Below are 17,205 nucleotides of genomic sequence, written 5' to 3'. Positions count from 1 at the left end.
TTAAGAATTATCAAGACAGGGAACTCAGTTGGCCAGTAAACTGTTTTTCTAAAAATCCTCCAGTTTGGTATCCTTTCAACAATCTACAAAATGCTGTTTCAAGCCAATCATAGTACTAAAGATAATATTTACAATGACATAAGCTAGTCTTTCCATATAGGCTCCTGTATTTTTTTTTTTACTTCCTTCAGAAAAGGACAATTCCAGTCCCATCATGAGAAAAACATTAGTCAAATCCACAGTGGGGTATACTGCAATAAAGATGTTAAAAAAAAAAAAAAAGTAACCCGATGAGCAAGAAAAAAAAAGAAAAAACCCACAATGGGGGACATTCTACAGACACCTGACTAGGACATCTCAAGATTGTCAAGGTCACAGAAAATAAGGAAGGTCTGAGAAACTGTCACAGACCACAGGAGACTGGGGAGGCATGACAACTAAATGCAATGTAGTAGCCTACACTGAATCCTGGAGCAGAAAAAGGACAATAGTGGAAAAAAGTGGTGAAAACCCAAATCAAGTCTGGAAGTTTAGTTCATAGCAATAGGCCAACGTCAGCTTCTTAGTTTAGTTCATAGCAATAGGCCAACGTCAGCTTCTTAGTTTAGTTCATAGCAATAGGCCAACGTCAGCTTCTTAGTTTTGACAAACGTAGCTGGTAGTGGAAGATGTTGACAGCGGGGGAAACTGGGTGAGGGATATATGGGAACTCTTGTGTCATCTTGGCCACTTTCTTATAAATCGAAAATGACTGCAAAATAAAAGTTAATTTAAAAAAGGAAAATAACTAGACGAACAATCCTTTTTTCCATACGCGAAATCCAACAACATGGATAAAACTAAGACAACTGTTCCTTCTCTTCAAAACTTCATACCAGTAGAAGCAAAAAAGTGCTGGGGTTAATGGGTTGTACAGTTTTCATGCTCTGCTGTTTCACAAATACCAGCCCTCCTTGCCTTTCCTCATCACGGCCAAGACTATGAAAACATTTCCTCTCTCTGATGATTACTGGGCTAGGAACTCAGAGATCTGCCCAAGTTTTAACCAACAACCTTAAGTTGCAGGATCATACATGGGCAGAATTTAGGGCTATCTGGGGAGCCCATCTCAGAACCCTATTTGAGAGATATCACACCACGAACCTATAATCTGTTACGTACACACTTTCAAAAGCCTAATCTCTTTCTGTGAAATAGTACCACGTAAATAATAAAAAAGACACGAATACCTTCCATATGAGTATAAAGGAAACCAGGCAGGGATGACTGAAATCGGGCAATGAGCCCCAGTAAACACAGTCTATACTTGCTGGACAGCTACTCAACAGTGCTAAGAGCCCCGCTTGTCTTTTCTGGTGTCTGCAGAGATCTTAACAGCTACTAGAGACAGACAACCCTTCTCAATTTAGGCAGGAAGATTATCCCTTTGCATTGCATAGCATGTATGGGGAGGGGGTGGAACAGGGCAAAGCAACAGTCTGACAAGCTCCGGGTGAAGGGAGCAGTAATGGTTGTAACTTCCTTTCAAAGCTGCCTAGGAGAGGTGATACAAGGTTGGGGGGAGGGGATGGAGAAGCATTTATCATCAAGAGGCAGAAGGGAGCAGTGCGCCATTTCTGAGAAAGGGCGTTCCACAGGATTGGACATGTGCTTTGCACGAAAAATGTTTCCATGTGGTCAAATATGTTTACCGGATTAAACAAATCACTTTCTTGAACAAGGGGCTTCCCAGGACCTTGAATAAACTTGAGCTCTGTGACTTGCCAAGAGTTGCCTAACATTTAACCGTGGAATCTTGTTTTTCAAAGCCTATCTTTCTTTGGGACTTGCTGGCTCTGGACTTTGGCAGGTGCTGGCTTGGAAAGATGAAAAGGAGGTTTAAGAATCAAGAAGATCTCAGTTCCAGTTCTGGCTGTGCAGCCTCCCGGGTGCGGAAGCCTCACAGAGCTTTATAGCCACTGCTCCATCCAAGGTGGCCTTTATTACCACTGGGCAACGCATATTCATCATGTTAAATCCAACCTGAGTTGGTGTCTTACCTACATCAGAGAGCACCCGAATGCAGCTCTCCACTGAGGCCTTCTGGCTCGGCATGAGCCAGTTGCAGTGGTAAACCCTGAACACACCTTGCAGCAGCTGCACAAAGACGGGCTGGCGAGTCTGAAAGAAAGAGAAGCCAAGAGGAAGGCGACGTGAAGACTTTTATTTGTGACCGATTGATACACTGGTCAGAAACAGACACTGCCTTGAACCACGGGTTCATGGATCCTTATGCAAGAGTAGGAATCCAGCTCATCCAGTGATGAGCTGGATTCCAGAAGTGGCCTGGCCAAGGGAGAAAAGGTCAGAAGCATTCGAAGGCAATGCACAAACTTCATGCTAAGTCTGACCACCAGAAGGCGAAGCAGAATATCACAGCCTAAAAACAGGTATTCTTGTCTAGCTACCAACTGGCTGTGTGACTGTAGGCAAATCACTTTAGTTCTCTGAGCTTGAACTTCGTGCAATATATAGAATACAGGGATTGAGGCCAATGAACCCCCAAAGTTGTTTCCAGATGTTATATTCCATGAGTAGAACCTATATATATATATATACTTTTTTTTTTTTTTTTGTGGTATGCGGGCCTCTCACTGTTGCGGCCTCTCCCGTTGCAGAGCACAGGCTCCGGACACGCAGGCTCAGCGGCCATGGCTCACGGGCCCAGCCGCTCCGCGGCATGTGGGATCTTCCCGGACCAGGGCACGAACCCGCAATCCCCTGCATCGGCAGGCGGACTCTCAACCACTGAGCCACCAGGGAAGCCATAGAACCTATAGTTTTAATCAGCATAAACAAACTGGTTAGTGAATCTCACCTAGAATGCTCCTTACTTCTTTATTTCTGGCCGTGTCTTCAATGACATAAGGAGAAGCTAGTTCTCATGGTTACTCTTCACAAGTGTTCATTTACTACAGATCAGTACTTGCAAGTTAACTACAGAGTAGGATTTATTCCTCTCTATGATGGTATAAATTTGTACTCATTTTAAAATAAAGGAACTCAAACTATGACTTAATCAATTTGACATTGACTTCCTAAGTGCATTCGCAAATTATAATTTTGGCCTTCATCCAACGCTACCTGGACCAGAGTAGCATTAGACCTGCAAGGCAAAGGTCACTGTGTATGGTAAGCTACTCCACTGGTCTTTAATTTTTAGGAGAAAGTACTTGCAGATCCCTTCCGAAAAACAGGAGGAGTTAATACAGCAACGAAAAAAAGTACAGAAAAAACTCTAGAGAAGTTTCTTAGATAAAAGAACAACAATTGAAAAGTGCTAGGGGAAAGGAAATTTATTGTAAGAAATTAAAACAGGTTATGATATCACTTGTATGTGGAATCTAAAAAAAATGATACAAATGAACTTATTAACAAAACAGAAACAGACTCACAGACATAGAAACAAACTTACGGTTACCAAAGAGGAAAGTGGGGAGGGATAAATTAGGAGTTTGGGAATAAACTATACACACTACTATATGTAAAGTAGATAACCAACAAGGACCTACTGTATAGCAGAGGCAACTATACTCAGTATCTTGTAATAACCTATAACGGAAAAGAATTTTAAAAAGAATACGTGTGTGTGTGTGTGTGTGTCCGTGTGTGTGTATGTGTGTGTGTGTAGAACTGAATCACTTTGCTGTACACCTGCAACTAACACAACACTGTAAATCAACTATATTTCAATTAAAATTTTAAAAAATAAAACAGGTTAATAAAAATTCAGAACCTCCTCTATAAACACCATTCAGATAACTTTCACTTATTAAGTACCACACACTTCACTTAAGAGCTCACTGGGGCCTTGGTAAGTATCCTATGACAGAGGAGTTACCTTAATAACACAAATGAAAAACAAAAGCTCAGAAAGGTTAAAATAAAGCATCCAAAAGAACGAAGTGATGGCCAAGCAGTGAGTCATCTTCAGGGCTCTCTGATGCCCCAAATCTGTGCTCTTTCTACTAAGTTCACCTACAAACCAGAATCTCATTACTTTCTTGAGGGAGTACTTTCTGTTCTGCACCTCACAGCCCACCAAGACAGTCATCTGTGTTACTAATAGAGAACAGGAACACAGGAAGCCTGAGAAGCCCTGATACTGAGCTCCTGAGCCCAATGGTTCCACTGAGAGCAGCTGTCTATTGAGAACACTTCTTCCCTGCCTGTCCCTGTGCTGAGTGCTTTACACACACCTCATCTGACCAGCCCCTGACCCCATGAAGTAAGCAGTGGAATCAGCACCCACCCTACTGGCTCTTGTGCGTGGAGTTGGGATGGGAACTCAATGGCCTAACTCAAAGAAAACGAATCCTTCGACTAAATGAATTCAATTGAACCAGTATTTATTGAGCATCTGCTCTATTCCCATCTGGCCTCTGAATAAACAAAAGATGAATAAATCAGCCAGAGGAGCTGCTTCTTAATTATCCATTTTAATGGACAACCTGGGGGCATCAGCTCACGTGACCTCTTGGGCTAATGAACATGGCTGCCCATCACCTTCTTCCTGAGATTCTTCCCTGCTTAGTTCTTAAGGCTCTGCGTTGCTCGTGAATCCCATTCTGACTGTAAGATAACCCCTTGATCTTCCTCTGGTCTCTTTAACAAACTGTCCTTAATTATCTGTGCTCGGCCCAGGTCCCTTCTAGTCAACCCCTTCACTTTCCCAGCTGAGACTGGAACGAGCCAATGTCTATAATTGGACTTTACCACTTCCCTCTCCTGAGTCTCCCTGATTCATTTAACTCACTCAACAAATGAACATGTACCAGGGGCCAGGCGCAGTGCTCGAGATAGAACAGTATCTGAGACACCTCTCTGCCCTTCCCACTGTAGCTTGCCGTCTAGCAGGACACAGTAGAAAATGCCAATTATTAAGCACTTACTGTGTACCAGGCACTATGCTATATTTTCATAAACATTAACTCTAATTCTCACAATAATCTGCAGGGTTGATACTATAACCCTGTTATAGTAAGAAATGGGGTTCTGAAGTTTCAACATCTACCCAAGTTCACAGAGCTGGGAAGGGGTGGAGTGAGGATTGGAACCCAGCTCTGACCTGCTATAAAAGCCTCCAAAGTTCTGTTGCTGCTCCCGGATCCCACACTTCCAGCTGCCTCACGGACATTCCACTGGCACCTTAAATGCAGCACAGCCCAATCCCAGGCCACCATTTTCCTCCCTCACAAATGTGGGTTAAAAGAAGGGAAGGAAGGAAACAAAACCAGGAAGGAAGGAAGGACGAAGGTACAAATCTACCTGGGGAGCAAGACATAGGCTTTTCAACAGATAAAGTAAGACATGTTAGGACAGCTTCAAAAATAGTATTCCTTGAAAATAAATATTCTAGAAATCCAGCTTGGACTTTGTATTTTAAATATGCTTAGACAAGCGCTTCCCTGGTGGAGCAGTGGTTGAGAGTCCGCCTGCCGATGCAGGGGACGCGGGTTCGTGCCCCGGTCCGGGAAGATCCCACATACTGTGGAGCGGCTGGGCCCGTGAGCCATGGCCGCTGAGCCTGTGCGTCCGGAGCTTGTGCTCCGCAATAGGAGAGACCACAACAGTGAGAGGCCCGCGTACCAAAAAACAAAAACAAAACAAAAAACAAACAAACAAACAAAAAATATGCTTAGACAACCTGGGCCTTGCTAGGGACTTACATAACATTTATGTTGAAGATTTATTTCTCTGACCACTCCTGCCTGTCAATTGGCTTAAAACTGGTTTCAGAGCAAGGCAGTGGAAGGAGACAGCAGGGGGATCAAGATGAAAAACCAAAAATACAAATTCCTGTTTAATGGTTTCCATTAAATTAATTTGATTGGTTTACTTTGACATTTGGTTTTGCAATACTGTTTCACAATCTCTAGGAGAATGGGTATTGCCATAGCAATTGCCACTATGCAAGTCCAACCTGACTAACCAAAGCAGCTGGCTCTGTAGAACAGCACTTGGTAAGGAGCACGTTCTGGCCTCCAGCAGCTCATGTGCTTGGGATCTAACAAGTTCCTGTTGCCCAGTTACACAAAAACTATGTACAGATATTCTAAAAGTCGCATTCTAACTTTATGATACTTTAGAGCAGGGGTCCCCAACCCCCGGGCCACGGACCGGTACCTGTCCATGGCCTGTCAGGCACAGGGCCGCACGGCAGGACGTGAGCGGCGAAGCTTCATCTGCGGCTCCCCGTCGCTCCCATTACCGCCTGAACCGTCCCAACCCCCCACCCCGTGGAAAAACTGTCTTCCACGAAACCAGTCCCTGGTGCCAAAAAGGTTGGGGAGCGCCGCTTTAGAGATAACTAAAAGCTAGCAGTGAAGCTCAATTAAATAGAAGGTTACCAACAGTCCCTAAGAAAACATATCTTACTAAAAATTCCATAATTCAAGTTTCAGAGTCAGACAGGCCTGGGTTGAAATCATGGTTTTGCCAGTTAGTAGTTGTGACCATGCCTGAGCATGGTAATTAAATCCTCTGAGCCTCATTTTGCTCAGCTGCAAAATGGGGATAATACCATCTGTACTAAGCTAATATGAACTCCTTTATATAGGTAATGGATATAGCAATATCTAATAAATGTACCAGTGATATTATACTGACCGTGAATCACTCTTCTCTTGGAGAATTTACCTTAAGATTATTTGTCTACGCTCCAACCACCCTAGGCCACCCATCAACCCCAGGACAGTCTCCATTTATTTGCATGACAAGGATGGTTACTCTTGCTCTTCTGACCACCTGAGACCAAGTCCTGCTTTCATTCTGCAGGCTGTACACACAGACCTGCAGCAAGACTCCCACAGCCATGGACCCAGACGTCAGTTCTAAAAAGAAGAGCGATTTTTCCAAGTAAAAGAATAATAAAAACACCTCCCAGATCCTTTGGAACTCTAACTACACTGACAATCAGCACGCAGGGCTGCTGCACTGCACGACTCCAGGGGACTCCACGTGAGCAGCACGTGCTGGGGCTGGTGTAACGTGGCAGCCCTGCTGTCAAGGCTAAAGGACTTCTCACTCCCACCTGCCACGTACCCCTTCTGGTGAACTCTAGGCACACACTTCAAGTTAAAATGGAGATTTCCAGACATATTTTTTAAAAGTGTTAATAACACGCTAGCATTTATTTAAAAGCTACTTCTCTTTCTAAGATTGGAGGTAAGGAATCAACAAGATTAAAGGGGGGGGGGCGGGAAGAAGGCATTTTAAGGAGAAAATCAACAACCAAGAGAACCATCTGGTACAGAAAATCATTCTCAGGTACTTGATTATCCAAGGGATCCTGTAAAAACCACTCTTCACAAAGAGAAAAGCATCTGCAGCAATGCTTTGCAGAGCGGCTCATCTACAGCCGCTCAGTCCCGAATCCGCACCAGCTCCGGCTGCCAAATATCTATTGTGAATACCCTGCATCTATCAATACATTTGTATTTCCTACCTGCAAAGTCGTACTCTGGTCTGAGAAGGGAGAGCTGAAGAACGTGGTAACGATGCTCATGACAATCTCGGTGACATACCTCTCCAAAACTGAGTCTGCATGCTTCCTGTCACTTGTGTTGTTACAGGCCTGGAGGACAAATGGACACTTTAGACATTATACCAAAACCTGCACACCAGCTGTAAAATTAAGAAATCTGTGACTCCTCCTGCTAATTACCCTTAACAAAGGAAAAGGAAGAGCCTGCAAGTCAGTACTTCTCCCCTTAAGAGACAGCAATGATAAAAAAATAAATCATGGAAGAAGAGAAACAGATCAACTTGGATATCATGGTGTGGCATCACAGAACATGAAAACTGGTGTGGGACCTACAAGGCCATCGCTTCCCAATTCCTACCAACTTGCGGCAAATCTAAAACCCAAAAGGTGGTAAGAGGCATCATAACTACAATTGTCTACATTGTCCCTAAAAGTAAACTGTTTAAGCCATTCATCTTCTCTAGGTCAGAGTTTCCTAAAGCATATAATTAAGATCCTGAATCAAATATTACCACTGAGGACCACTGTGCATGATATTCTCCAAACCTAGAACACTCTTCCATTCAATCAAAATTCTGCTGATATGCAGTACTGTTGAAAATAGTGGCCTGTGACTCAGGATAATTGTATAAGTTTTCAGGTGAAGAGAGACTTCAGATTTCACCTGGACTCTACATAATTTCGCTGTGTAGAATAAGATTAGAGATTTATCAATAGAAGAACAGGTTTTAAAAATTCATTTTATTAAATCAAGTCTTATTACCAAATTCATTAGCCCTCTAATTTGAGATATAAAATTGTATATAATAAAAAATTATGAAGTAAGGGGTAAAACAATCAAATTTTATTAGCTATCATGCTCTGAGCCCAGTGATGAGCAGTTTGTGGACACATCCAGAGAATGAAGGTGGCAACAGATTTTACAGCATTTTTGAACAATTTAAGGCAGGGTCAGCCAAGTTAAGTGCTACTGGCTGTTTTTATAAATAAAGTTTTATTGGAACCCAGCCATGCCCATCTGTTTACAGACTGCTATGGCTGCTCTCATGCTAGCAGGGCAGAGTTGTAGTTGTGACAGAGACTGCATGGCCCACAAAGCCAAACATGATTACCATCTGGACCTTCACAGAAAACTTGTCGGAGTCCTGATTTAAAGGGGCAAAGCAGGCCTGCCATTTCAAGCCTGAACCCCCAGATTTATGGGATTAAAAGACTAGGAAGAATTTGAGATAAAAATATATACATATTTAAATAATACATCTATATATATATATATATATATATATATATCTGTGACACCAACACCAGGGTATTATTAAACATAGTCCTTCATTACAAGGAAAGTAAGTCCTTTCAGGCTCCTTGTCTCACACTGGGAATTGTACAGTCAGGAGAAAATACCACATTCTAGCGTTCTCCAATGCACCTTTTTTTTTTCTTTTTAGCATCACAACGTTTCTGAAATTGGTATTCATCTCACAATCATTCTCTCAAGGACTGAATTACTTTCCCCCCACGTGCCCTCCCCCCGAACCCTACCACCACAAAACTCATATGAAATCCATAGAGCGCCTTGTGAGGTCGCAGTCCCATAGCTTTAGAACCAATATTAAGCTCAGCGCAAAACCAAACCAAAAGTACTGAAGCCCACTCCAAAGGCTGGGTCAGGAAAGCAATAGACGGAAAGTGACGTGCTTTGCAGGATGCTCGACACCAGACTGTAGGAGATATCATAAACGCTCACACTCAGGAAGGTGTCCTTCGAGGAAAGACTTATTCTCAAAGAAACGAAAAGTTTATAAATTTGAGTTTAGTATGTCCCAGGTTATCATTCACAAATCAACCCATAAAGGACGAGATGAAAACCAGAAATAATCTACCTTACCTGAAGCTTGACGAGTAAAATCTATTCTCAGCTAGGAGTAAAAGGGTCAAGAGAAACGAGACGTGTGGAAAGACGAGAGCCAGGTGCCTCCTTGTGCCACGAATCAGCGAGGTGAAATTACGTGACTGCGTCCTTATGTCTGCACAGGGTGACCCAGACACACACGTACCCCCTTACCCTGCCTCCTTAGCTCCAGAAAGACTTACCCTGCAGATGTCCACAAGGAAATTCTCAAACAATTTCCACATGTGATTACTGGTATAAATCTCCTTCATTTCCACCTCCGTATCCACATAGCAGTGATTCAGGAAGTTAATGTACGCAATTTTAACCTGGAAGAGAGAAACAGGCTTTTCTCAAAAACCAACTTCGTACATGCAGGATTGATTAGTTCCCTCATTTTAATAGTGACAAGGATGGACCATGATGGTCATTCCATTTTTCCCTGCACGCTTTAACTTCTATGATTTTTTGATATTCAAAATTCACTATTATAAAATTCAAAAACAAAGCTTTTGGAAGAGAATATGTTCATGACCTCAAGGTAAAGAATGGAACAAGGGCTTCCCTGGTGGCGCAGTGGTTGAAAGTCTGCCTGCCGATGCAGGGGACATGGGTTCATGCCCCGGTCCGGGAAGATCCCACATGCCGTGGAGCGGCTGGGCCCGTGAGCCACGGCCACTGAGCCTGCGCGTCCAGAGGCTGTGCTCCGCAACGGGAGAGGCCACAACAGTGAGAGGCCCGCGTACCACAAGAAACAAACAAACAAAAAGAATGGAACAAAAAACACTGATCAGAGAAGAGAAGATGGACACGTTTCACTACATTAAAGTTAAGAATTTCTGGGACACCCATGGTGGGTCCAGTGGTTAACACTCTGTGCTTCCACTGCAGGGGGCATGGGTTCGATCCCTCATCAAGGAACTAAGAAAAAAAAAAAAAGAATATCTATGAAATGGCACTGTTACAAGAGTTAAATGACACGATTTGGAAGAAGCTGTTTGCAATGCATATCCCCACAGAGAATTCCTACAGATTTGTGCATATACGATGGCCACGCCAAAGGAAAAACAGGCAAAAAATCGGATCTGCTATTTACTTAAAGGAATATCAAATCTCAAAAACAACACATGGAAAGGGATTGAATCTCATTTAGGAATCAAGAGGATAGAAATTAAAACCACTATGAGATATCACTATACACCCACCAGATTGAAAACAAATATATACTAATAAAGGGTCTGATAATAGCAAGGGTTGGCAGGGTCTGGGAGCAACAGGAGCTCTCGGGGAGGGGTGGCCACTGGAGTAACTGCTGGAAACCACTTCACATTATCAAGTCAAAGGGAAGAAATGCACCTTGTATGATCCAGCACTTCTAAGTATACCCCCTGCAGAGATGTGTACATGTGTGGGCCAGGACACACGCACTGGTCCTAACAGCCAAAAAGCAAAAATAACCCAAATGAGCATCAACAGACGTACAGAAAATCATATTGTGGGACAATGACACAGAGCAATGCTCCAAAGCAAAGGAAATGAATACAGGTGCGTTATTTCAGGATGGATGAATCCTAACACCACACGGCGGAACAGGAAAAGGCACAAAATAGTGCATAAAGGAAGTTCAAAAGTGGGCAAAACTGAATTATACTGTTTAGGGATGTACAAAGAAAACTACATAAGAGCCACGTCACAACTATGCCTCCATGAGGGAGCCCTCTGGGGGAGGCTGGGGACTGGAAAAGGACACAGGCGGGGAATGAGACACATTTCCTGACCTGGGTGGTGGTTACACAGCCGCTATCTTTGTAATTATTCTTATACTGCACAAGTCACGTTTATGTACTCTTCTGTACTTAGGTTGTATTTCAAACAAACATGGGCAAAAAACAAGCTATTATACCTCACTTATGCATAATAAGAGAAATGCAAAGTACAACTATATCGAAATACCACATCCATATATCAGGGATATGAGAATCCAAATATTTGATAATATACTGTATAAACCAGACTGTGAGAAAAATGTATTTTATTTCCTCCTTCTTCTTATCACATTATATAATAAGCTGGTTCAACATTCATGGAAGACAATTATGGTACATCTGTACAATGAAATTTTATACAACTATAAAAAAGGAATGTAGAATCTCTTTACGGACTGATATGAAAAAAAGAATGTACCTGGAATGTCACCTTTTGTGTTAAAAGGGGGGGGGGCGGAGAATAAAGTATATATATTTATAAATGTTTTTATGCAAAACTCCAGAAGGATACACAAGAACCTAATAAATAATTTTCTGAGGGGTGTGGGGAACAGGTAAAGATTTTTCATAGTTTACTCCTTTATGGTCTTTGCTATTTGAATTTTTCTAAATGTATTAACTTTTCCAAACATTAATCTAAAAACAGTGCATATATTTAATATATACTACATATGCTATATATATATAAATGTATGTATATTTAGTTTAAAATATAAACTAAGAGTATATATTTCAAAACATACAAAGATAAAATATATACTGTATGATCCATTTTTTGTTACTAGCTAATGTATATGAATAGGGAAACAGAAAGCTGGAAGAATTTACTTCAAAAACCTAAGAGGTATTTATTATGGGCAGTGAAATGGTAGATTACTTTCATTTTCTTATTGGTTACCTGTAGTTCCTGAATATTTTATAGTCGACATTCATTATTTTTGCAATACAAGTTTTTGTTTTATCTTTAAAACAAAGATAAAACTTTGTTTTAAAGATAAAAACTTTTTATCTTTGTTTTATCTTTACACTTAACAGAGTTAAGTTTTACATTGGTATGAACTGTATCTCAATGCACCGTTCTTCTCATTTCTGAGAAGTTCATTCAGGTCAATGCTCTTTGCTCAACACGTGGAATCATTCATTACACAGAGCTGAAGCCCTCCAGCAGTTTCCCATTCTTCTTCAAGGAGACAGACGGAAAAATTTACTCCCCCATCATTCCTCTCACCCAAAACCAATGCTCAAGAAGATGCTGTTTCAGCCAATGCAAATCTCACGACAAAATGAGCTGCGGTGTCAAAACTGTGAGGTCCCACCTAGGTCAGTGGAAGACTCCCATCCAGCCACAGCCCCACACGCTACAAGGAGAGACATGAGCAGGGCCCACCCATCCTGGGGATAGAGTCGCTCACCTCGGGGATGCAGTCCTCGTGGGTCACCACACGGACAATGTCATCCAGCGGGAGCAGGGAGTTGCACTTGATCTCCGTGTAGACGTTCTTGCCCTCTGTGCACACGGCCAAGAGCTCGACCAGGTGGATGTGATACATGAGAGGGCTGTTCTCATCCATCCGGTCCCGTTCCGACCTCATCATCTGGATCAGAGTCTGGAAAGAGGCTCTGTCGTTGTAGAATACGAGGACATCCTCTCCTGAATTAACCAGCTATAATCAAAAGAACAAGACTTGCTTATAGCACAAGTTTGCAGGGATGGGGGAAGCATTAAACAAACAAATCTATTCACAAAGAAAGAGATGTTCTGTTAGCATTGACCTTCCAAAACCAGTAGCACCTGTACTACTGAACTCACCTAGATTTCATTCATTTATTACTAAACAACTACAAATCTTCAGCAGCATCATTTTCATTCACAGATATAAAAATATCACATCAGTCCTAAATAACTATCAGGGGAAGAGAAAGTCTACATACCAGCATTCAGGTATCTGGTAAAAATGTAGATTTCAACCTTGCACTTGTATTTCCAAACTAATCATTAGGCAATGATTTTTGTTTTTAAAAATGTTTCCATCTCCTTTTCATGCCTTATAAGTACTCTTCTTACAACTCTTTCACACGCTGCCTTATTTCTTCACAATCACAAATTATCCAATCCTAATTAAGATACGCCTTCCTTTCAACACTCAAAGAGTCAAGGCATTCCTATTCGTAACTTGTCTCCCGGGGACTGGGGCTTTTCATAACTCTACTTAAGAATTAATCAATTTCACCACTGCATGAAATACAAAAGATCCAAAAAGGGCCGGCACAGAAGTCAAAATAAATATGGTCAATATTATTTACTTAATAATAACTAACCTTTATGAACTCTGATTATGTGCCAGATACCATGATTACTTACAACAGCGACTAGAGTAGCACAGCAGACTTCCAATAAACGGTAGCTATTACTGTCATCATTATCTGATTTAACCTGCCTATCAGCTCCTCAAGTGAATACCGCCATGCCTTCATTTACAGAAACCCACACTGAGTGTCCGAGAAGTCAAATAACACATCCCGAATCACACAGCCAGGGACATGGTACAGCCAACATTCGCATCCCAGGTCGAGCCAACACTTTTAATGACACTACACCACCTTTCACTGAAATCATATATGTAGATAAGATTATAAACCCAAGTGTTAAGTGGACTTACTTGAGATTCCTTTTTTTTTTTTTTTAAAGGTGGAAGGATGGATGAAACCAAGCATATGCAGACGCCAAAGTTGCGGGAGTGACAGAGGACCTTCCTGGCCAGACAGCATACATGGGACACAGACGTCCCACAGAGAACCAAGGGGGACTTTGCCCCAATTCCACTGACCAGCTTCTCCTTGAGAATCATCAAGCAACAATTTTTCCAGCTAATTAATTTGGTGAATAATTTTTTTAAAAAAAGTCATATAATCTACAAGAAGGGATGCTCTGGCTCAAAAGGTTCTACCCACATTTAACCTCCACCCACTCTATTTTGGTTCAGTATTCCTGGGGGTGTTTTTCCCTCTCAGAAGAATCCAAGCCAATGATCCTTAAAATAAATAGAATTATTGCTACAAAATCCTAGATCAGACTCTCGCCTGTATCTATAGCTTAAGCTCACAAACACATGATTACACACACTTATATACACACACACACACACACAATTACTTTCTGTCCCTTCCTATGGCTCCTGGACAGGGTGCCAGTTCATACTGATAAAAATAAATCATTTTTAAGCTCCTACAGAACACCAGAGGAAGATATATAGAAATCCACAGTTGTCACCTCAGCCATGACCATGTCCTGGCACTTTTTGATGAATTTCCCTTCAGCCTTGACGATCGTCTGCAAGAACTTGATGTACTGGACGTTTCGACCGTGAGTCTCGATGCAGTGAACAAAGTGCTGGACGACTCTCTCGTTGATCTCACTACACAGCTGGAAATTGTTCATGAAGATGTGCTGCATCGTGACCGCCTCCAGGATCTGGCACAAGAGTGAGGGCGGGGGCACAGGCACATGGTCAAAGGAAGGCCAGAGCAGCGGACCAAGTGAGAAAAAGAAGAGTCCACGACAAACACAGAGAGGGGGGCATTTAACCCCGCGAAAGCATCTTTCTCTGTGCTCGCTTCTGTACCGTCTTCCTTTTTACTCAACTTTTTCAATAAACACATAGGGCACTAAACTAATCATTAGTTTTCTGCTGAATGAATTCCAGAGGGACCATCAGCACCCAGATCAAGGAATAAAACAGGCTGCCTTTATGGCCCACCCCCCACTTTTACCACTATTTTGACTTGCACAACCATAGATTTGTTTTGCCTGTTCTTGAACCTCATGCATCCTCTTCTACCTGGCTTCTTTTGTTCAACGTTACTTTTGCATGTTGTCATCCATGTTGTTGCATGTATTACTAGTTTGTTTCTTGTCACCGCTATGTACATTCCATTGCATGACTATACCACAATGTATTGATCTGTTCTATTGTTGATGGGCATCTGTGGGAGTACCTAATTTTAAGAGTAAGTAGTTACGCAATTCTTACGACAAATACGATGAACAGTATTCATATAGTGAACGAATAATGAACAGTGAACAGTGCCGCTCTGAACATTCTTCTCAATGTCTTCTGATAAACACAATGTATGCATCTCTGTTGGCTTTATACCCAAGAGTCGAACTGTTGGGTTGCAGAGTTTAAATATGTTTGGCTTCGGAAGATACTTCCAAACAGCTTTGAAAGATGTTACCAATTTACATTCTACATTACAGCTACTCTGTATCCTTGTCAACACTTAGTAATGTCAGTCTTTTCATTTTAGTCACATTTTGTTGCACGCATCTTGCTTGATTTACATTTCTCTGATGACTAACCATGTTGAGGGCCTTGTCATATTTATTGGCCATCTGGATAACCTCTACTGTGGAGTGTCCCACTGTTAAATTTTTTGTCCATTTAAAAAAGTGGGCTGTGAATTTCCTTACGGACTCTCCTGAGTTTGATACCTATTCTGGGTATGAACTCGTTGCTGGACTCGTACGCTGTGTCTTCTCCCACTCTTTGGCTTGTCTTTGCTAACTTAATGGTGTCATTTGATGAACAGAAGTTCTTAATTTTAAAGAAGTCCAATTTATTGATATTTTCCTTAATGACTAGTGCTCTTGGCATACTGTGTGAAAAAACTTCCCTTTCCACAAGGTCATGAAGGTATTTTCATGTTCTCTTCTAGAAGCTTAATTTTCTACTTTTTACCCAGACTTACTGAGTTACTGGGTTTTATGACTAGTATGAGGCAGGGGGCTTTAACCTTTTCATTTTTTGCCTTTTCTTTTTCTTAACATGACAAAGAGGGAACATTACCCTACAACGCAGTAGTCCTCTTCCTGGAAAGCTCCAGCAGTACAGATGAGTGAGTGTTTCTGTGTGTTTCTGTGTGTGTACGTGAGGGTGTGTTCATGTACAAAGATGTTCTTTGCAGTACTGTTCACAAGCCAAAATCAGACACTGCCTAATTGTCCATTAATACAGGAACGGTCTAAAAAAAGTTACAGCCATTCTACAGAATGCCATTTAGCCATGAAAATGAATGAGTAAAGCTTATATATTTTTCACTTGCAAAAACAGCCAAGATGTGTTAAGTGAAAAAAGCAAAACGCAAAACAATGGGTGGAGCGTACCACCATCTTCTTTTAAAAAAAGCATATTACACATTTAATATATTTTTAAAAACATATTTAACTAAAATGTAACATAATTATGTTTTACATGGATAGATGATGTTTTGTATAAACACAGAAAACCTGATGCGTGACCTTAGGAGGTTGTGCCTGCACTGTGAGAATTAGCACTTTGCTATGGCTGGAGTTTGATGTAATGAGGACTGTTATTAAGAAAAAATATCAATTCATCTTACCTTTGCATCTACCACCTCTTCCCCCCTCCTTCTACCTTTTCTCCCAAAAGGATGGGGAGTATTTACATCCTCCTGAGTGTTGATCAAAATGTTCCCCGTTGGAATGAACGTTGCCTCATGACAAGTCCCAGCGGCCACAACAGCAAAAGAACAAGGTGTTCTTCTCGCTTCCTGCTTCCCCACCCGCCTCCCCACACAGATTTCCAGACAGGCCTCCAGTCTTACCCCTGGGTTGAGAAACAGGTTTATATGTTTGTGGAGCAAAGCCTGATTCTGCTGGTTGCCAGCACAGAAATTCTGCAGAAACTCGTGAGCCAGCCTCATTATCTCCTGCATCTTGGTGTCTTCGGCCTGTGTGGAGGGAGAGAGACAAAAAACAGGTTGAAAACAGGGCTATGCCTTTGACTAGAGAAGGTCGACAGGAGAAAGCACTGATCTCTAGGCCAGGAGGCCAGGTTCGATGACACCTCCATCCCCTCCGACTAATGTGGGGCTCTGGGGGTGTTTGCTGGGGGCGGGCTGTGTGAAAACATTGGGGGACTGCACTGCTGACCCTGCAAAGAAGCCAACAAGTTGTTTATACTTCATGGAGAAAAGTGAATTCTCTCCCACTAGCTTTGGGCAGA

The 17,205-nt window shown here is 42.0% G+C and overlaps 1 protein-coding gene across 6 annotated transcripts in view; it reads right to left on the bottom strand.

The window, feature by feature from the left end:
* Positions 1-17,205, bottom strand: part of ITPR1 (inositol 1,4,5-trisphosphate receptor type 1) — a 318,999-nt gene that overhangs the window by 128,498 nt on the left and 173,296 nt on the right. For all 6 annotated transcript variants that reach the window (XM_027121458.1, XM_027121453.1, XM_027121455.1 and 3 more), the window contains 6 exons: positions 16,805-16,930; positions 14,451-14,651; positions 12,592-12,843; positions 9,617-9,742; positions 7,487-7,615; positions 2,040-2,160 (listed from right to left, as the gene is read on the bottom strand). In XM_027121458.1, the coding sequence (XP_026977259.1) occupies positions 2,040-2,160; positions 7,487-7,615; positions 9,617-9,742; positions 12,592-12,843; positions 14,451-14,651; positions 16,805-16,930 (955 nt within the window). The remainder of the gene's footprint in view (positions 1-2,039; positions 2,161-7,486; positions 7,616-9,616; positions 9,743-12,591; positions 12,844-14,450; positions 14,652-16,804; positions 16,931-17,205) is intronic.

The sequence above is a fragment of the Aethalodelphis obliquidens genome, unplaced genomic scaffold (assembly GCF_003676395.1).
Source record: "Aethalodelphis obliquidens isolate GAN/ISIS:26980383/991018 unplaced genomic scaffold, ASM367639v1 scaffold22, whole genome shotgun sequence".
Classification (NCBI taxonomy): Eukaryota; Metazoa; Chordata; class Mammalia; order Artiodactyla; family Delphinidae; genus Aethalodelphis; species Aethalodelphis obliquidens.
Note: the sequence above shows the minus strand (reverse complement) of the source record. Positions and strands in the feature narration are given on the sequence as shown.